The 21,487-nt window shown below is 40.1% G+C and overlaps 1 protein-coding gene across 1 annotated transcript; it reads left to right on the top strand.

Moving 5' to 3' along the window:
- The first annotated feature begins 13 nt into the window (after positions 1-13).
- On the top strand, positions 14-8,760 carry si:ch211-153b23.4 (uncharacterized protein LOC335392 homolog). The gene is made up of 9 exons (XM_034182272.1): positions 14-130; positions 1,064-1,177; positions 5,049-6,716; positions 7,499-7,598; positions 7,692-7,840; positions 7,928-8,040; positions 8,136-8,225; positions 8,309-8,431; positions 8,526-8,760. The coding sequence occupies exons 1-9, from the start codon at positions 76-78 to the stop codon at positions 8,727-8,729; spliced, it is 2,616 nt and encodes an 871-aa protein (XP_034038163.1). The 5' UTR covers positions 14-75; the 3' UTR covers positions 8,730-8,760.
- The last annotated feature ends 12,727 nt before the right edge of the window (positions 8,761-21,487 follow it).

Raw genomic sequence — 21,487 nt, 5'->3', positions numbered from 1 at the left:
TCCCTCCGGTGCGATGACGTCACGACGGTGATATAAAGCGCGGGGCCGGCTCGTGCACGTTCGTTCACTCGCACCATGGCTGAGCTTCAGTCACTCCGCATGTCTGTGGGCGTGCTGGGCATCTCTGGGGGTAAGAGGACACTTTTTATAAAAACAATCTATTTTGGTTTATTTTATTGATTTTCTTTAATATGACGTTCGGAATTATGGGTTTGGAACCGTATATGGGGCATTAATAAATATTTACGCCAAGCGGCTGATCAGATGATTATTAATGACATAAAAAATAAAGATATTGGAAAGTCGATCAGAGAAGAGAAAACATATTTTTCGGATAAAACTAAAAAATGTATAATTATAGTAAAAACCAATACAGTACGTATTATTTGACTAGTATTTATATATACACACACACACACACGCACGCACACAGAGGTCAGAAAGTGCACTTTTATTACAGCTGAAAAAACAAAATTAAAAAAAATCATAAATTTTTATCACAATTTGCATCAGCAAATGATACCAACATGAAGCATTTCCATATATAGAGAGAGCAGAGAGAGAGAGAGAGAGAGAGAGAGAGAGAGAGAGAGTCTCATTTGCTGATGGAAATTGTGATAAAAAAAATTTTTAGAGAAAGGCTGTTTTTTCTTAAGAATATATATGTAGCATGTAAGTAAAATTTGTTGTGACATTTATTTATATAATACCTTTCATGAGCAAAGGTCATAAACTGCCTCAGAGTTAAACAAGAAAGAGATTTAAAAAGAAATTTTTAAAAATACAATAAAAGTAAATTCACTTCCATAAAGACAAACCTGCACAAGTGGTCCTTAAGCTTGTTTTTATATCGTCCATTGACAAGGTTGGGTAGGATTACTTTGAAATGTAATCCAAAAGTAATCAGATTACAAGTAATCCAAATGTATGTACATACATACATGTAATCCACATGTATTCTTTCAAAGTAATACTATCCAACCTTGTCCATTGATTATGTACATTGTCACACAAGCTTGCGTGTCCTCCTGTTGAAAATACTGACCTGGTGTTTACCCTCTAGGTTCTCTCCTGCTCTCGGTGAATGGCTATGGCAGCTCTTCTTCTGAAGATCTCATCCCCCTCACTGCACTGGGGATTCAGCTCCTCATCATTGCCGTCCTCTTAGCTTATGCAGGTTTGTATGGAACAGTGATTTTGCTCGCATAAATAATTGTCACTCGTTAGTTATTTTGCTGTCAGATGGAGTTGGGTCAGTAATGTTATCTAGCCATTGGTATGGGTTGATGATCTTTTGCATTGCATGTCAGCACTGGGGGCATCATGATGCCATGACTGTCATCAAACCGCTGCTCATGAAATGTCCCAGAGAGTGCTGGTTCAGGGATGTTAGTCAGATCTGGTTCATTTTGCTAATGGTTTATTGACACCTCTAATGGTCAAGTTGTAATTTAACATCCGGAAACCTGCTTTAGATTAGCTAGTTATAGTCACATGTGTCTCATTTCAGCTTCTAAATTGTGACTATTTACTCCTCTCTGAGAGTAAAACATCTATTTGCATTGTGGACAAAATAAGATATTTGAGAACGTCATCTTAGGCTTTGAGAAACACTGATGGATATTTTTCACCATTTTCTGACATTTATGGCCCAATAGATTAATTGAAAAAAAAAAATTAAGAGCTCACTCGATCATGAAAATAATATCGTTACTCAGCCCAGTCTCACGTTTTTTCTTTCGTGCTCCTGCACTGTAAAAAGAGAATGTTTGAACCAACTTAAAAAGTGTTACAATTTGTGAAAACTTGAATGAATTAAGTTGTTTGAACTTAACAGTGTTGTATAGTAATAAAGTAAAAATACTTCACTACTGTACTTAAGTACGTTTTGGGAGACTTTGTACGCGTACTTTACTTGAGTTTTTTTTAATTCAGCTTACTTTCACTTTTACTTCACTACATTTCCGACCTTAATTGCATACTTCTACGCAATACATTTTCTATTCGCCATGCCGTTACTCATTACAAAAAAACACACACACACGAAAAAGGTTGTGTTTTCACCCAGAGACACCAATGATTATTAGTGACTGCAATGAAGTCAGGCCGATTTGTCATGAGGCATGTCTGGTAGGCTTTTTCCAGTTTCGCACTTGTGGGGTGTTTGTCAGGAAAATGATAATTTCTCTACATCGATTACCGACCTGCAGCGGGTCTGTAATCAACTTTTCTGCAGCGCGGCTTTGCTTTGAACCTTGAACCAATCGAAGCAGTGATTCACAGGTGGAAGCAGTGCTTCGATCTGCAATTCATGGATTGATTGTTTTATTTCACTTTAACCTAATTATTCCCCACTAAAACCCTGAAGAACATATGTCTGTGAGTAATATTTAATATTTTTATGTTAAACCGACCTGTTATGGTCTTCTGAAACAGTTGATAGATGTATTTTATAACTTAAAAACAGGACTGATGCTAACACGTTAGCATGTCTACAGCGTTTTCAATGTTAAAGTTAGCATTAAGCTGTTTGCATCAGCACGTTTGTGTTGATTTGTTTTCTGTATAATTAATGGCTCAGTGTTCGTTGTCGTAAAAGAGTCAAATTGTAATTTTTAAATTATTTTTATTCATATATTATAACAACAGTAATAGTCTACATAATAGACAATAATAGTCAATAATAATAGACTAATAATGTTACAATACAATTTTAGAGAAAGAGACAAAAAGAACATAATGAAACAAAACACAACAGAAAAGATAAAACCATGTAACAATGAAAATAAATAAATATAGAAATAAATAACTGTTTCCTGTGAACACCTAGTGAGTAGCCTACTCTCATTTAGGTTTTGAAACCTTGTTTCTGAAGTGTTTTTGTGTGATGTGCACAATTTTCAGTATTCTGACTAATACTACCAGTCATTTACAAGTCTAGATAAACTGTAATATAAAAAAAAAATTCAGTCCGTTTTTGATTATTAACATTTACTTGTATTTTTATGTTCAAGACTTGAGTACATTTAGTTGGACATTACTTGTGATTCATAAGTACAATAAATACTAGATACTTTAAGACTTTTACTTGAGTAGCATTTCAATCAGTGACTTGACTAGTAGTAGTAGTAGTAGTGACTTCTACCAAAGTCATTTTTTAATGGGTATCTGTACTTTTACTTAAGTGTGATTTTCAGGTACTTTATACAACACTGGAACTTAAGTTTGAAAGTTAAATCAACTCTAACTTACAAACTTAATTTCAAACAACTTAATTCATTCAGATTTTTATAAATTGTAACAATTTTTAAAGTTGGTTCAAACATTCTCTTTTTTCAGCGTGTCATGAAATGAGTCATATTTTCATGATGGGGTTTTTTTAACTCACTAACCCTCCTCCTACCCCCAACCCTAACCATAACCATAACCTAACCCTACTCCTTCCCCCAACTCTAACCATAAGTACACTCCCCCCGCTTTTCCCTCTTAATTTCGTGCACGGAATGAATTAGAATGAATTTGTGCTGCTGTGATGAAAATGAGGCGCTTTTCGTCACAATATCACAAACTAATAGATTAATTTATATTTCGTGCTGCTGAATCACAACTTGCCGTGAGACCAGGTTGCGTTACTATAAGTAAGTTTTATTCTATATAAATTAAACAGCAACCAACAGTGCTAGAAGTACAGGTAGAGGCTCTGGAAAGTCACTTTGTGGTTACTAAAGTTAGCCCTAACCCTGTAACTAACCAAAATGTCTACCAGGTCCTTCAGTACTTTACATGGGAGAGTGTTTCTGCTACCTTTACAGGTCACAAAATGTTTAAAGGAAATGTGAAATTCCCTGCAAAAAAACATTGAAACTAATGAATGATTTAGGGATCGTCTGACAATTTATCTTTCCCACAGATATTTAAACCAGTGAAGGAATTTTAGTCATCACTTCATCAGTCAAATTTTAATGTGTTTCCAGAGTTTGTTTGTTTTTTATTATTATTTATTTATTTATGACACGTAAAAGCCAGCTGCATTATCTGCAGCTCGTTCCTGAGCTTTCTCAAAATGCCAACTCTAAAACCAGCCCAGTCTCATGATTTCTTTCGTCCTCCCATCACGAAATGATTCAAATTTTCATGACGGAGGGTTTTTTTAACTCACTATTATTAACCCTACTCCTACCCCCAACCCTAACTTTAACCATAACCATCCCCGACCCCCCCCCCCCCCACACACACACACACACACACACACACACGCCCTCTGCACTTTTAATTACGTGCAGCCATCACAGAATGAATTAGAATGAATTTGCGCTCCCGTGACGGAAATTTTGTACTTTTTGTGACAATATGACGAACCAATAGATTAATGTATATTTCGTGGGGGAGGTGATGGTCTAGTGCAGGGGTGGCCAAGTTCGGTCCTCGAGAGCCACCTTCCTGACACTCTTAGTTGTCTCCCTGCTCCAACACACCTGAATCCAATAAAAAACTCTTTACCAGACTTTTAAACGAGTCTTTCATTGGATTCAGGTGTGTTGGAGCAGGGAGACAACGAAGAGTGTCAGGAAGGTGGCTCTTGAGGACCGAACTTGGCCACCCCTGGTCTAGTGGTTAAGGTGTTGGGCTTGAGTCCAGAAGATCATGGGTTCAAATCCCCGCCTGACTGGAAATTTACTAAGGGCCCTTGGGCAAGGCCTTTAATCCCCTATTGCTCCCAGTGTGTAGTGAGTGCCTTGTATGGCAGCACCCTGACATCTGGGTGAATGTGACGCATAATTGTAAAGCACTTTGAGCGTCTGATGGAGATGGAAAAGCGCTATATAAATGCAGTCCATTTACCATTTATCATTCGTGCTGCTGAATCATGACAATTTGTAAAACAGTAGATGCCTTCGGATGCAAAAGCTGGCGATGGGCTTGTACCAAGCAGTAAAAGCTTACTAATCCAACTCATCCAACAGCTAAAGAGACAAATTGTAATATTTATTGGCATTTGCAGAATTTACAGTCTTTCTGTTCCACACTTTGCTGTGTTTTTCTCGTAGGTGTACGTCGCAGTCTGTCGCACGGCCATCTCTTTTCCACTCTCTGTCTCAGCGTCTCCGCCCTGTGGGGTGGCTCTGGGCTGATTTACATTGTGGCAGGGCAGACGATGGCACATCGTGCAGACCTTCAAGCCTCTCTGGTCCCTGGGCTGGCAGCGTTTACTTTGACCCTGCTGTTCATTGGCATTGTAGCAGTCTTTCTGAAGAAAGTAGTCCTTTGTCTCATGGCAGTCGGTATCAGTTTAGCTTGTGCCCATCAAATTGCCAGTCTGTCTGATTCAGGTTTTGGCCAGTCTGCAACAGCTGCTAACTATTTCTTTGTGTGTCTGGTGGGTGCTTACTTTAGCTTTGGATGCCTTTTGCCCACCATCACTCAAGGTAAACTACAACTTCCTGGATTTGAGCTGAAGAAAAAACCTGAACTGAAACCAACACACAACCAGGGGTGCAGTGATGTAGCGTCAGTGAGTGTGGTGATGAACTTGCTAGCTGCTTCTGTATCAGCCTGGCCCTTAGTAGGCGTGGTCCCACAGCTGTCCTGTGGTTATGCCATCTGGCTGTTGTTGGCTGGAGTCTTCCAGCTTGGCATGTGTGTCCTATTCTACAGAGCCATGGACCCACTGGCTGCAACTTTCTGTGGCTTTACAGCTACTTTGAAATTTGCAGAGGGCTTCAGTGCTTTTATGAATTTGAATTTAATTATGCCCGTTCCCTTCTTTGTTGTTTTTGCTGTGCTGTTCTTCATCCTGGCTCTGTTTAGTTGTCAGAAGAGTTTGTTAGAGGGGATATACCAGTTATTTTTTGCAGCCTACTGCATTGCCATAGCTTCCCAGCCCAAGCGGTTCTACGAAAGAGGGCCCCAGGGGGTACAGGTGGGTATATTTATAGCATCCGCAGGTATGCTTTTGGTTACCACCTTCCACATGGTCTCCACCACAGTAATTCCTGTCGGACAAGGATATTTCAAGGCACTAGCAACCAAGATGCGTGGTCTCACTCTGAGAGCTGATGACAAAGACCTGCATTCGCCATACTTAGGTTACTCCAAGTATGCAGATGCTGAGGTGTTGGGTCACGCTTGCAGTGTCCTGGCTGCATTTGCTATCACGGCCACAACAAATGAAGAGTCTCAGTTAGAGCTGGTTTTGCCCTGGGTGGTAATTGTTGGTGCAATCCATGTGCTCTGTGGTTCAGTGGCTTTCGCTTGTGGTAAAACTTTTGAGAGCACAGCCTTTATTCTGTATGGGGTGATGTGGATATTATGGGTGGTGATGTCATATTTATTATTTCTGTATGGTGGTGAAACCAGAGGCTTCAGTTTGGCTGTGGGGATCATTAGCTTCATATTGCTTAACTGTTTAGTGGTAGCTGCATCACTGTTTGTAAATGTCGCCTGGTTTGCCTACTCCCTCACCTTCCAACTTATCATCATTAACTTCTTGCTCAGTGCAATAGGTGCACTGCCTTATGGGTTCTGCATCGCTGTCAGTATCATTTTTGGCCTGGTCAGTTTTTACTGTTTTCTGGCTCACATATTCAACAGCACTTTCCAGTCCCCCCAGATCCCATTGGGAAAACCTTTAATTAAGATGAGTGGGGTTGGAGGAGGCAGTAGTATGTGTCCACATGTACCTGCTTGCAAGGCCACCTCTGTCCAGCAGATTGCAGGTGAGAATTCTCAAAAGCCAAAGAAAAGCCTGGGAGGTGTGTGATCTTATGATATTTAGGGTGTATAGGGATGAAAAAGAAATTCTGAGAATCCCTCTTGAGATGTGTAGCAATGTCATCACAAACTTCAATGTGCGTGTTGCAGCTATAATCCAAAGAAGAGGAACGTGGATTGAACATGTCATCAATTATTGAACTGTGCGGACAACAAGAGACAAAGTGGGAAAACTGTGGTATCAAATGTTAATTTGATGCTTCTGTTACAAGTCTGTAAATAAAACTTTCGAATAAGTTCTCATTTCAAAACTTATGTACGATCAAAAAGTGGTAACATTTTAGGGGCCCACCCTGTATATATTTGCATATTAATGATGATGAAGTAGCTATTATTGTGAACACAATAACTCAGCAACAATACACGACTAACACTTGATGCATACAAGGGGTGATTCAGAAGTTTTGAGCCCGACTCAGGAAACATAGGATGTGGTTCTCCATGTATTGCATTCTGAGAAACCAACTTTTCTTAAGAATATGTGAAGTTTTGACCTACTGGGTGCAATGTTGAGAAATTTTGGTTTCTGGGAATACAGAACATGGAGAACCATGACCTGCTATTCTGGTTCAGCCTCAAAATGTCTCAATTGCCTCTCCTACACCATTAGTACTCCCTGATGACTGTGTGAGAGGGTTACATTTTATGATTTTCTTTTTTGGTATATTTGCTTGTCAGAGAGGATGAATTGATTGCTACTTCTGCATTTGTCATCTTCCCTCTTCAGAAATCATGAAGAATGGTGGCATATGTGGAATGCCCACTGATACAGTCTATGTGCTCGTGGCAGCTTGCAACAGGCCTGATGCGGTTGTCAAAGCTTTCAAGTGAGAATGTGTTTTACATTTGGCGTGTCCCCTTACATAATTCATGTATTGATTCAGTGTCATTACTCTCTTATTGGCCCTGTTTGACTTTAGGGTGAAGAAGCAGGCACAGGACCGGCCCATGTCCCTTTGGATCTCCTCCATCAAACAGCTGGAGCCAGTCCGACACCTGCTGAGTCCTCTGCTGCTGGACTTTATGCAGACTGCATGGCCCTCCTCCCTCAGCATGGTTATAGCTAGAGGTTAGTAGTAGGATAGTGTATGCCTGTTAGTCCCTGATCATGCATAAAAAGGACTGAGCCTCACCTTGATTCTAATTTTTTGGACAGGCCCGTGGTTGGACATCTTTGGTTTAGGAGATGCAGCCAAACACATTGGAACACCACAAAGCATTGCTATCAGAATCCCAGACTGTTCTGTTGCAACACATCTCATTAATCTGGTGAGGTGTACAAACAGAATCACTACCTGCATGAAATGAAACAAATCTGAAGACTCTTGAGATCATTTTTATTTATTTATTTATTGTCTTTTCAGGTGGGACCCATTGCTGTAACCTCTGCCAACCCCACAGGGGAGGCAGACACAACTCATCACAACCAAGTTTATGCAAAACTGGGTGACAAGGTGATGACAAGGTTTTGTATTTATGAAACGCAATTGAATTTTTACTTAATGACAGATCCATTTTATGCCATGCATATATTCAGGTGGATGGTGTTCTGTGTGATGGACCTTCTCCAGAGAACATTGCATCTACTGTGGTGGACTGCACCAAGATTGAAACCGGACACATTGGATTCTTCAGAGTGGGCTTGATTCCCAAATCTAAGGTAATATAAATGTTTGCTGTTCATTGTGATTAAAATGTATAATTTAGTGAGTTTTTCATTTGAAATCTTGATGTTTTGCTTGGCTGCATGAAAGGTTCTCCAAATCTTTGAGGAAGTTAAGACTCGGCACCAGCAGGGTAAAATGAACCCTGCTTTTGAATATGATGACGTACTGCCAGATATGAACAGCTCAGGAGACTCCGGCAACGCAGAGACAGGAAGTGAAACCGGGAACAGCACAACGGAACCAGCTTCATACTACAGTGAAATGATCTGTGATCAGTCGGTGTCTGTGTAATGTGGTGGACAAGGACTGACATGTCAAATTATAACTTCATGCAAAAAAATGACAACAGCAAAAACCTGTAAAAGAACCAACTGATTGTGTTTTATTTGACCAATGCAAGATATTGATTGTGTTTCATTATTCATCTGGTTGCATTTACAGAAGCCACATTTTATATGAAATTTGCATGAATATATATATTTTTGTACAATATATACATTTGCTATTGCAGTGTAATATGAGCATGTTACTATAACTGTTTTGTTGTAAATATCCTGTATTGGTTGTGTTTAAATTTTATGTATGCACTGGAAATATTAAATGTGTTTTTGTATAATTGAAATAAATATATATATATATATAAACATTGATATTTAAAGGATCTGGAAAGTGGGGCACTTTGTCAGCCAAGCGGTTGCCGTAGTAGTCCGAAACCATGCAGCGTCTCTCGCAGCTCATGATTTACGGTGTTGCTTGTTTGTTTTTGTTTGTTTTGTTTGTTTTCGGTGGTGCAGCAGTGTCTGTCATTCGTACACATGGACACAGGTGGTTCTTATGTCCATGTACCAAAGAACTTGAGGAAAAATACACGTAAATAAACAAAAAGCACCATTTTTGTATCTGGAGCAGCCGCTGCGAGCTACTGCTGCGCCGCGATCTTGGATCTCCAAGATTTGATTTAGCATATTTAAACAAAGACGGCAGCCAAAATCCTTTGTTGTTTCTCACATTTCAGTCGAAACAAAAATACTCTTTTCATAAAAGTTTGTTAAATGTGACAATGTTCTGTGTAAGTCATTGTAACACATACCTTTGTGGCTATTAATTAATCTCTATGTACAATTTAGATGGTGGTGTTAGTGATATATTTAGTTTGAAGGAGTGAATGTCAGCACACAACCAGGGCACACTGGTGACTTCACTGCTGTGAAACTCACCATGGGGTTCAGTGTCAGCTAGACAAGGCAGAGCCTTCAGCTTTCAGGCTCCTCTCCTGTGGAACCAGCTCCCAGTTTGGATCAGGGAGACAGACACCCTCTCTACTTTTAAGATTAGGCTTAAAACTTTCCTTTTTGCTAAAGCTTATAGTTAGAGCTGGATCAGGTGACCCTGAACCATCCCTTAGTTATGCTGCTATAGACTTAGACTGCTGGGGGGTTCCCATGATGCACTGAGTGTTTCTTTCTCTTTTTGCTCTGTATGCACCACTCTGCATTTAATCATTAGTGATTGATCTCTGCTCTCTTCTACAGCATGTCTTGATTCTCTCCCCTCAGCCCCAACCAGTCCCAGCAGAAGACTACCCCTCCCTGAGCCTGGTTCTGCTGGAGGTTTCTTCCTGTTAAAAGGGAGTTTTTCCTTCCCGCTGTTGCCAAGTGCTTGCTCACAGGGGGTTGTTTTGACCGTTGGGGTTTTTCTGTAATTATTGTATAGCTTTGCCTTACAATATAAAACGCCTTGGGGCAACTGTTTGTTGTGATTTGGCGCTATATAAATAAAATTGATTGATTGATTGATTGATTGATTGATTGATTGATTGATTGATTGATAGATAATCCTGCTTTACTAATGCTTCACCAAGCTTTAGTAACTCCAATATGGTAGAATAGTACTAGTTTTAGTGTAGTTTAGCTTAGTTTAGTGTCCCAAAAGCTGTCTAATAGCCCCATATCAATTAGGTGGTAGAAAGTAGTTGGTAGATTTATTTATTGTAAATTGGTACAACCTGTGGCCATCTTGAAAAATGGTGGCCATATTGAAATTTTGTGTGGCTATCCAAACTTTTCAAAAGAGTGGGTCTTAATGAGCAATTGTACCAAATTTTATGATTCTTTAACAAACTGAAGCATTTTTCTACTTATCTGCTACACTAAGTCAGCCAACTCAGGTAGAGGGACAGCAGCATATATTTTGGAGTTTGGTGATAGGGTTCAATCATTATAGAATAGAATGCTTTTTATTGTTATTATACACAAGGTACAACAAAATTAAAAGACAATTCCTGTAGTGCAACGGTGTAAAAAAGTAAACATAAAAGACAAATAAGAATATATACATGTACTTTACAAAGGAGCCAGTAGGTGTATATAAGTCAGCCAACTGTAGGATGTGCATTCAATACCCGTATTGCACTTGGGTAGAACATGTTGGTGAGTCTGGATATGCGGGCCTTGATGGACCGGTACCTCTTTCCTGAGGGCAATAGTGAGAACAGGCTGTGCCCGGGGTGTGAACCATCGAAGCTGATGCTTCTGGCCCTGCGCAGACATCTGGTGTTATAGATGTCTGACAGAGGACAGCTGCGCTCCTATGATGCTCTGTGCTGACTTCCTGACTCTCTCCAGAGCCTTTTTGTCAGCCTGAGAGCAGCTCCTGTACCACACCAAGATGTTGGTGAGGACGCTCTCTTATCACGCCCCTCCGATTTTTGCTGACGATATGATGATTAGACACACATTTTTTTTCTTGCCCCGATCGGAGCGCACAGGCGGATGCTGCAGTACAGACAGGTCAAAGCAGCAGCAATGACATGACAGCAGGCAGCGCAGACAAGCAGAGGGGAATTTGTTCAAGCTGTCTGCCAGAACTAGCTCAGAAGTTCGCACCATTTCAGACAATAGTATCATGTTTCTAGATATTAAGATTCAGCAATCAGTATGTATATATTTGCTTTTTTTTTTTTTTTTTTTTTTTGGTAATACTATTTGAATGTCAAAGCATTTCAAAATAACATTTTTATGTATTTTCTCACTACTCTGATTGCAATCTGATAATTGGTCCATACAGTCAGTCATATTCAGTAGAAATATTCAAAACTACAAGAAACTGTTTTGACTCCATACTCACATTCTCATATCAATTGAAATAAAAGAATTCATAAACCTGAAGCTGAATCATTTTTGTTTCAGCATTTTACAACAAATGTCTGTTATGAAATGGGTTGTTGTGTTGTTAATTGTCTCAACGAATGTCACTCACTCACTCGTCTTCAACTGCTTATCTGGGACTGGGTCGAGGGGGCAACAGCTACAGCATGGGACCCAACCATCACTTATGGTCATGACCCAACCCCCATGGCCATAACTTGACTCAGCTCCCTTTCATCAGAACAGTTCAAGGTTCAAGGTTCAAGGTTACTTTATTTGTACCAAAAGGTAAATTTGTTTTGGCAGTGAGTCACACCATTCATAACAATTACATAACACATATACTCAACAAAAATATAAACGCAACACTTTTGGTTTTGCTCCCATTTTGTATGAGATGAACTCAAAGATCTAAAACTTTTTCCACATACACAATATCACCATTTCCCTCAAATATTGTTCACAAACCAGTCGAAATCTGTGATAGTGAGCACTTCTCCTTTGCTGAGATAATCCATCCCACCTCACAGGTGTGCCATACCAAGATGCTGATTAGACACCATGATTAGTGCACAGGTGTGCCTTAGACTGTCCACAATAAAAGGCCACTCTGAAAGGTGCAGTTTTGTTTTATTGGGGGGGGGATACCAGTCAGTATCTGGTGTGACCACCATTTGCCTCATGCAGTGCAACACATCTCCTTCGCATCATCCGTGAAGAGAACACCTCTCCAACGTGCCAAACGCCAGCGAATGTGAGCATTTGCCCACTCAAGTCGGTTATGACGACAAACTGGAGTCAGGTCGAGACCCCGATGAGGACACCTAGCATGCAGATGAGCTTCCCTGAGACGGTTTCTGACAGTTTGTGCAGAAATTCTTTGGTTATGCAAACCCATTGTTTCAGCAGCTGTCCGAGTGGCTGGTCTCAGACGATCTTGGAGGTGAACATGCTGGATGTGGAGGTCCTGGGCTGGTGTGGTTACACGTGGTCTGCGGTTGTGAGGCCGGTTGGATGTACTGCCAAATTCTCTGAAACGACTTTGGAGACGGCTTATGGTAGAGACATGAACATTCAATACACGAGCAACAGCTCTGGTTGACATTCCTGCTGTCAGCATGCCAATTGCATGCGCCCTCAAATCTTGCGACATCTGTGGCATTGTGCTGTGTGATAAAACTGCACCTTTCAGAGTGGCCTTTTATTGTGGGCAGTCTAAGGCACACCTGTGCACTAATCATGGTGTCTAATCAGCATCTTGGTATGGCACACCTGTGAGGTGGGATGGATTATCTCAGCAAAGGAGAAGTGCTCACTATCACAGATTTAGACTGGTTTGTGAACAATATTGGAGAGAAATGGTGATATTTTGTATGTGGAAAAAGTTTTAGATCTTTGAGTTCATCTCATACAAAATGGGAGCAAAACCAAAAGTGTTGCGTTTATATTTTTGTTGAGTGTAAAAACCGATAAAAATACCCTAAATATAATTAAAAATATAAAAATACAATAAAAATATAAAAATACAATATAAAAAATATAAGAATACAATACCAATAAAGCAGTGCAAGTACAGGCCAATAGCATGGCGCCAGAACAAAAGTCACAGAGCGTGTGCCATCTCAAAGCAAAAAAGCGGATAAATTAATTAAATATACAATCAAGGTCGTCTGTTAAGTACACTAATAGCAGCAGGAATAAAAGTGCTCTTATAGCGCTTAGTTCTACAAAAAGGAACTTTATACCTCCATCCTGAAGGGAGCAGTTCAAACTGATCAAAAAGAGGATGTGAGGCGTCCTTTAGAACTGCCTCAACCAATCTCTGGACCTGCCTCATGTACAGAGAGGTTGGATACAGCTGAGTCTCTCCACCAATGATTTTGCTCGCCCATTTTACAATCTGATTCAGACTGTTTTTATTTTTAACTGACAAATTTCCAAACCATGACACCAAACAAAAAGATAAAACAGATTTGATATAACAACGATAAAACATTGTTAACAAAGATTTGTCAATGTGAAAGGATGCCAGTTTTCTAAGACAGCACAAGCGCTGGTGACCTTTTTTACACACCACTTCACTATTTGACTCAAAAGTGAGTTTATCATCCATAACAGTACCCAGATATTTATAGGTGCTCACAATTTCTACGGCCTGACCTTTTAGGAGAGTTACTCCATGTTTGTGGGAGCCCTTCCTAAAGTCAATGACCATGTCTTTAGTCTTCAATACATTCATCTGTAGAAAAGACTTCTCGCACCAATCCAAGAAATCATCAACCACAGGACCGTGGCCAACCTCACTGTCCTGAAGCAAACTGACAATAACAGTGTCATCTGCATACTTAAGAATAGTCCTCCCCTCCCTCCAACTTCTGCAGAGATCAGTGTACAAAATATACAAAAGTGGAGAGATAACACTGCCTTGTGGTGTCCCAATGGAGGACTGGGTCTGCTCAGACAAGACCCCATTCACTCTCACTTTTTGTGTCCTGTTAGTGAGGAAGCTCAGAATCCAGCCCACAAGATTACAACTTAGATTAAAATGATCTAAAAGTCTTGAGGCTAAAATGTGCGGCTGAATTGTGTTAAAAGTCAACAAATAAAAGTCTGACATGCGCACCTTTCCCTTCAAGGTGACTAAAAAGCAAATTCATTAAAGTGACTGTGGCATCCTCAACCCCTCTATTTGGCCTATAGGCAAATTGCATAGGGTCCAATTTGGCACCAACTTGATTAATAATTTCTGTTCTCACCAGTTTCTCAAAGGTTTTCATGACAATGGACGTCAAAGCTATAGGCCTAAAGTCATTTAGAACCTTTGGAGTACAATTTTTGGTGGCAAGGACAACAACAGCGTCTTTCCACACATTTGGCACAGTTTGCATTTCAAGAGACATATTGAAAATAAATTGGAAAATAGGACTCAGCTCTTTAGCACAGTTTTTTAAGAGGCGACTGCAAACATTATCAGGGCCCTGACATTTTGATTTGAGGGCACAAAAAGATTTTTCTACCTCTTTTTGAGAAATAAAAAAGTGCTGACTGTCTTTCACTTTATGCTTTATTTCCTTAATCTCTGAACTGTGATCTGAGATATCAAACCTTGTGTAAAAAGTATTCAGAGCATTAGCAAATTCAACATCTGTCTGATAGTTCTTCAGCAAGGTGATGGATCTGGACTTGGGCTCCTGAAGCCCAGCTATCGTTTTCATACACGACCAAGCAGATCCAAAATTTTTATTTGCCATCTTTTCCTCTATTTTCCCTGCATAATTTCTCTTAGCCTTTTCCAGCACCATTTTCACTTCTTTAGTAGCATTGCAGAATTCCGTAACTGACCCCGATCTATGAGCCTCTCTCCTAGATTGTAAACTGATTCTCACAGACTTTGTAACCCAGGGTTTGTTGTTAGGATATATTTTCACTTTTTTAGTAGGAATCAACATATCCCTACAATACACCACATAAGAGCAGATCACATCCGCCAGTTCATCCAGGTTATCGCCACATGCCTCTATAAATATGTCCCAGTCCGTACATTCATAGCACTCCTGAAGGCAAAGCACTGCATCACTGTTCCAGTCCTTAAATTCTCTTGTGGAGACCTTCACCCTCTTAAGCAGAGACTTATAATAGGGCAGCAAATGCACAAAATAGTGATCCCCAAAACCATCCAGGAGGTGTGCTCCGCAATCTCAGGTACTCCAAAACGCACTCCAAAGTTAAGCTGGAGCAATTCATTACCGCTGTACTGCAGTCGGTAACAACCGACTTTACCTCGCAGTACAGCAAAGACCAGACAAAACAAGAGAGTCCAAATACTTAAACGTTTAGGGACCATTTTAGCTGCACATTGCACTGCGCACCATATAAACCCTTAAAACAATATAATAAAACTTTAAAAACACCAAACGTTAAAAGCAATACAAACTTTCACCCACTGCCGAGTCGCAGCGTACGCGTGCGCCACCGGAACCGGAAACAGTCTCCCTTCACACTCAGAACAGTACGGTAGAGCGAATGCAACACTGCCCCTGCTGTCCCGATTCTCCAGCCAATCTCACACTCCATTGTCCCCTCACTCATAAACAAGACCCCAAGGTACTTGAACTCCTTCACTTGGGGAAAAACGTATTCCCTACCTGGATTAGGCAATCCATCAATTTCCTGCTGAGAACCAGAGCCTCAGATTTAGAGGTGCTGATCGTCATGAATATCAGGTCATCTACAAGTGATTTAGCACCAGGTTCTCCACAAACATGAGGTGCAAGGAAGGAGAGGGGTGGCCACACATCCAGCCGCGCCGCAGTCCAGTCACGACGGGCTCTGCTCCCCCCCCCCCAGTTAAAAGGGGGCCTGGCTAACCAAAAATCCACCTTGCAGCGTGGTGGGAGTCTGACTTAGAGGTGTTCAGTCATAATCTCACAGATGGTAGCGTCGCAACATTGGCTTCTCAGCCAGGCACATACACCAAATGTCTGAATCTGCGGTTCCTCTCGTACTGAACAGGATTACTACTGAAACAACACATCATCAGTAGGGTAAAACTAACCAGTCTCACGACGGTCTAAACTAGCTCATGTTCCCTATTAGTGGATGAACAACACGTGTTGAATATGGCTTCCAATTATTAGGAAGAGCCGAGATCGAAGGATCAAAAAGCGGCATCACCATGAACGATTGGCTGCCACAAGCCAGTTATCCCTGTGGTAACTTTTCTGACAACTCTGGCTTCAAACCCAAAAAGTAAGAAGGATCAACAAATGTGTGTGTCATTATTTGCATTGACTGAAGTTATTGTGTGATGTAATTTTGGATGGTAATGTTGTTAGGATTTGTATAACTATCAGTACCTTAATGGAGTTGCATCTAGTTAATCCACGATTACTGAGGAAATAAGTGAGTCATAATTTTTAATGCCCACACCAAAAAAATCTTATGAGAACCACCATTCAGCCCCCAAAAATATGATTTAGTAAACACCTCTGAATTGAGGCTAGCATGTTAGCTGAGCCTGTAGGTGTTTGGGCTTCATTTGTTCCGTCCTGGTCATACAAGGTCTCACCCACACTCCACCTCTTTATCCATACAGTGAGGCAAATAAGTATTTAATCCACTGTCAGTTTTGCAAGTTTTCTCACCTACAATGAATGAAGGTCTCTCATTTTTATCGTAGGTACACTTCAACTGTAGGAGACAGAATCTAAAAAAAATTAAAATAAAAAAAATACAGAAAATCACATTGTATGATTTTTTTTCTGTACCAAATATTAAGGCCCGTTTTTCTATTGTATCAAATACTTATTTTATGCAATAAAATGGAAATTAATTGTTTAAAAATCATACAATGTGATTTTCTGAAATTTCTTTTTAGATTCTGTCTGTCACAGTTGGTGTACCTACGATAAAAATTACAGAACTCTCCATTGTTTGTAGGTGGGAAGACTTGCAAAATCAACCGTGGATCAAATATTTATCTGCCTCAGTGTATATGGCTTGGCCCTGCAGACACACACACACACACACACACACAGAATGACACACACACATAAATTAGGCACCTTATATACAACCCCTGGCAAAAATATGGAATCATCGGCCTGGAGGATGTTCATTCAGTTGTTTAATTTTGTAGAAAAAAAGCAGATCACAGACATGACACAAAACTAAAGTCATTTCAAATGGCAACTTTCTGGCTTTAAGAAACACTATAAGAAATTAAGAAAAAAAAAAACTGTGGCAATCAGTAACGGTTACTTTTTTAGACCAAGCAGAGGGAAAAAAATATGGACTCACTCAATTGTGAGGAATAAATTATGGAATCACCCTGTAAATTTTCATCCCCAAAACTAACACCTGCATCAAATCAGATCTGCTCATTAGCCTGCATCTAAAAAGGAGTGATCACACCTTGGAGAGCTGTTGCACCAAGTGGACTGACATGAATCATGGCTCCAACACAAGAGATGTCAATTGAAACAAAGGAGAGGATTATCAAACTCTTAAAAGAGGGTAAATCATCACGCAATGTTGCAAAAGATGTTGGTTGTTCACAGTCAGCTGTGTCTAAACTCTGGACCAAATACAAACAACATGGGAAGGTTGTTAAAGGCAAACATACTGGTAGACCAAGGAAGACATCAAAGCGTCAAGACAGAAAACTTAAAACAATATGTCTCAAAAATCGAAAATGCACAACAAAACAAATGAGGAATGAATGGGAGGAAACTGGAGTCAACGTCTGTGACCGAACTGTAAGAAACCGCCTAAAGGAAATGGGATTTACATACAAAAAAGCTAAACGAAAGCCATCATTAACACCTAAACAGAAAAAAACAAGGTTACAATGGGCTAAGGAAAAGCAATCGTGGACTGTGGATGACTGGATGAAAGTCATATTCAGTGATGAATCTCGAATCTGCATTGGGCAAGGTGATGATGCTGGAACTTTTGTTTGGTGCCGTTCCAATGAGATTTATAAAGATGACTGCCTGAAGAGAACATGTAAATTTCCACAGTCATTGATGATATGCCACACCACTGCTGCATTCCTTCTCACTCTTTGTGGGTTAACAACAACGACAACAAAATTACTTACCGATATGGCGTGGAATTCATCTCCAGTGGCCCTTTAACTCCCTGGAAATCTGACAGGTGAGCTGGTGTTTCTAATGACACCAAACACGTGAGTGAGAGGCTCACTAACCTGAAGTCTCGGCAGTGCAACTTGAAAATTGTCCATTATGTATGTAGTTATTGTAGTAATTATTTCTATACCTGTCCTGGCTGTGGTCTCTGTGTTTTTAATGTGACACGTTATGTGCACTGAGCTGTCATTTCCAGCTGTCAGTGAGTCTCTGACCAGTGATCAGCTGAAGGGCGCCTCGCTGTGCTGTGTGCGCTCTGGCTGGCCGCTCCCCATCTGTACATACATATCAGAATTTCATACAAATGTGCCCCCCACCCCCCCACTCCTCATGCCACATGTGTTGCGGGGGGGCACGAAACAGACACATGCCAGACGTGTTGTGGGGAGAGCCGGGGGGAGCAACACGCGCGATATACATGCACACCACATGTTTGTTGCTTGGCAACTTCACAGTCGTGGGCGCACTTAGACAAATTCCACTGCCAGCTCAAAAGTGGTTGTCTGCTCACTATGTTCGTGCTGACAGTGCAAACAGCACCACATTTTCTAAGTGTCCAGCGAGTGGTGTTGGATGTTCATGTGTATCACATGAAATTTGGCTGACACATGCCGTGAGAGGGATCGAATGGACTCTCACAGGGCACTCTCTGTCTTTTGGCCGCTGGTGTGTGCGAATAGTTGTAGCGACAGGTGTACGAGGCGCTAGAGGCGGCTCAGATTTTTCACGACTGGCATGCAATTCCTCCTTGTTGCACTAGTCGGCTTCAATCATGTTATGTGTGAAGGGGCCCTAAAGATTGATCTAAATGAAGTCCGAGACATATTCAGTGAATCAAATATATTCATATGTCCATCCTGTGAGTTTGCTTGTGTTGTGTTAAAGGGTGACATCACTTATGCAACTCAACATTTTATATAAAGAAGACTTTCTTTACAATAAATCACATGTAGAAACTTTAAACAAGCACTGTCAGCTTGCTTTCATTCACTGGTTTCCTCATCTTTTATATAACACGTTCTGTTCCTGGTCATTTGTATCTTGGCATGCTTTTGTTGTCAAGATCAAGTCTTGATATAGTGCACAATGAATGAACTGGATGAGTGTTTAGAATTACACTGTGTGAAAGGTTAATATTTCACTCTGTTGAAACTGGATTTATTCAGGTGTTTTCCGTGGGCACTTCCCTGGTAATCAGATTGTTGGTGAGTTTGAAAATACAAACTTTCTTTCCTGTATTATGGCAAGTTGTGCTCCGATCACACCAGTATCATCAATCTATGTTCTGTCAGCGTATATCAAGGAAACATCATTATTCTTACAAAAGCATGTTTTAATTTTGGCTGTTGAGCAATTTAAAAACTAGAAGCACTCAGAGTGCAAACCTCCGCCAAGGCCATGGGGTCACTGACGCCATAACATCTACACACCGTGGAATCACTGAACATAAAAAAGTCTAACAATGATGTTTGCTCAGTAGTAAAAAAAACTTTCATCTGCTGTGACTGGATAGCATGTATCCTTAGCACTTGGCAGCACAGTTTATTGCAACTTGCACCTTTCCCAGAAGCTACTGTCATCTGAGCACTGATATTGATATTGCATGTGCTTATAGACAAAAACAAATAAGAGACAAAATTCAATTTATTATTCAACTAAACTGCAAATATATGAATTTTTTAACATTTAGGAAACACTTCTCTAAACAAGGTCATAGGGTCACTGACCCTAAAGAGATTCCCTCCTTGGCACAGTAATCTATTTCTTTTTGTCTCTTTCTCTAAAATTGCATATAATAATCATTAGATTATTAATATATAAACAAAAATAAATTTAAGAAATATTACAATTTGAAAACAAATGCACCCGAACGTGATGACAGCTGCAACTGCAACTTTTAACATTGAAAATGCCATAGACGTGCTAACGTGTTAGCATCAGGATCCGGATCGTGATCCAGATCACCACTAAAATTTAATCACTTGTTCCTCTTGTCATTTCCAACCACTCCACAAAATTTCATCAAAATCCATTCAAAACCTTTTGAGTTATCCTGCTGACAGACAGACAAACAAACAAACAAACGCGACCGAAAACATAACCTCCTTGGCGGAGGTAATAATCTAAATGATTAATCAAATTAACTGCATATGTACATTTTTCATGTGAGAATCAATTTGTCGCCTGTAGACTTGGGCACGTGAAACCACAAAGATGGGACGAAGCCAGACTAGAAGTCAGTGTATGAATGGAAGAGTCAATCCACTGAATTTTCAAAACAAGAGCAATCCGAGATTTCTAACATCCTCCAAGGGCTGACGAGGACTCAAAATAACAGATATGTGATTCACATCATGACCTGGACTTTACCTGGATCCAGATTCCACAACACAATGCAATAATTTAATACTGATCCAGAATGGTCCAACTGACCAAGATTTTGAAATGTGGCATTTAATTCACAAGATGAAACAAAATAGTGTCTTTCTGATCTTGGTTTTACATCATGGTGTCATATCCTGGAAGTAGTTTTGACATAATCCTTAAAAGTCTACAAAGTAAAATCCTGATCCAGAATCTGGATCCAGATCCAGATCATGTCTTCTGAGACCTAACAGCAATATGTGGTGAAAATTTGGTGAAAATCCATTAAGTAGTTTTGACTTAATCCTCAAAATCCGACAACGTGAAATCCTGATCCAGAATCCGGATCCAGATCACCTCCAAAAATGGCCTAATATGTATCTGTGATGCAAATTTTGTCAAAATCCATGCAGTATTTTTGACATAATCCTGCTAACAGACAGACAGACAGACAGACAAATAAATAAACGCCAATGAATTTATTATGTCCTTGGCTGATGTAATAAATGCTGGGGATTTTATTACATCCTTGGTGGCTGTAACAATAAAGGTGACGTCTAAAGTGTCTAACATGACTTCTTTTTCCAAGCAAATGTGACGTCTTGGGATTTTTAGAAGCTGTTGTTCTATTTGAAAGTGTGTCAGAGTGAGTAACGGTGCTCATCATTGTCTGAAGACACCACACATAAAGAGGGTTTTGCACCATTCAGCACACAAAGAGGAGATGTGACATGTTGTAATCATAGACTGTATGTAATTTAATCCAAGTGCAGTGAGGTGGTCCTGTGAATACACATTTTCCATGAGTTAAAAGGCTTTACAGTGGCAGAACTATTGTTTCTGTAATTTCTGCTTTTATCACAGCAGTGCATTCAAAACGTTTAAATAT

Source organism: Thalassophryne amazonica, chromosome 11 (assembly GCF_902500255.1).
Source record: "Thalassophryne amazonica chromosome 11, fThaAma1.1, whole genome shotgun sequence".
In the NCBI taxonomy this organism is placed as follows: Eukaryota; Metazoa; Chordata; class Actinopteri; order Batrachoidiformes; family Batrachoididae; genus Thalassophryne; species Thalassophryne amazonica.
The sequence above is the reverse complement of the archived record's forward strand: the minus strand, read 5'-3'. Positions and strand labels throughout refer to the sequence as shown.

Excerpts from the sequence above, each read along its gene's own strand:
- si:ch211-153b23.4 (XM_034182272.1), top strand. The coding sequence starts at position 76 with ATGGCTGAGCTTCAGTCACTCCGCATGTCTGTGGGCGTGCTGGGCATC. Across the intron at positions 8,041-8,135 it reads CAACACATCTCATTAATCTG|GTGGGACCCATTGCTGTAAC; the intron begins GTGAGGTGTACA and ends TTGTCTTTTCAG. Across the intron at positions 8,432-8,525 it reads GCTTGATTCCCAAATCTAAG|GTTCTCCAAATCTTTGAGGA; the intron begins GTAATATAAATG and ends GCTGCATGAAAG.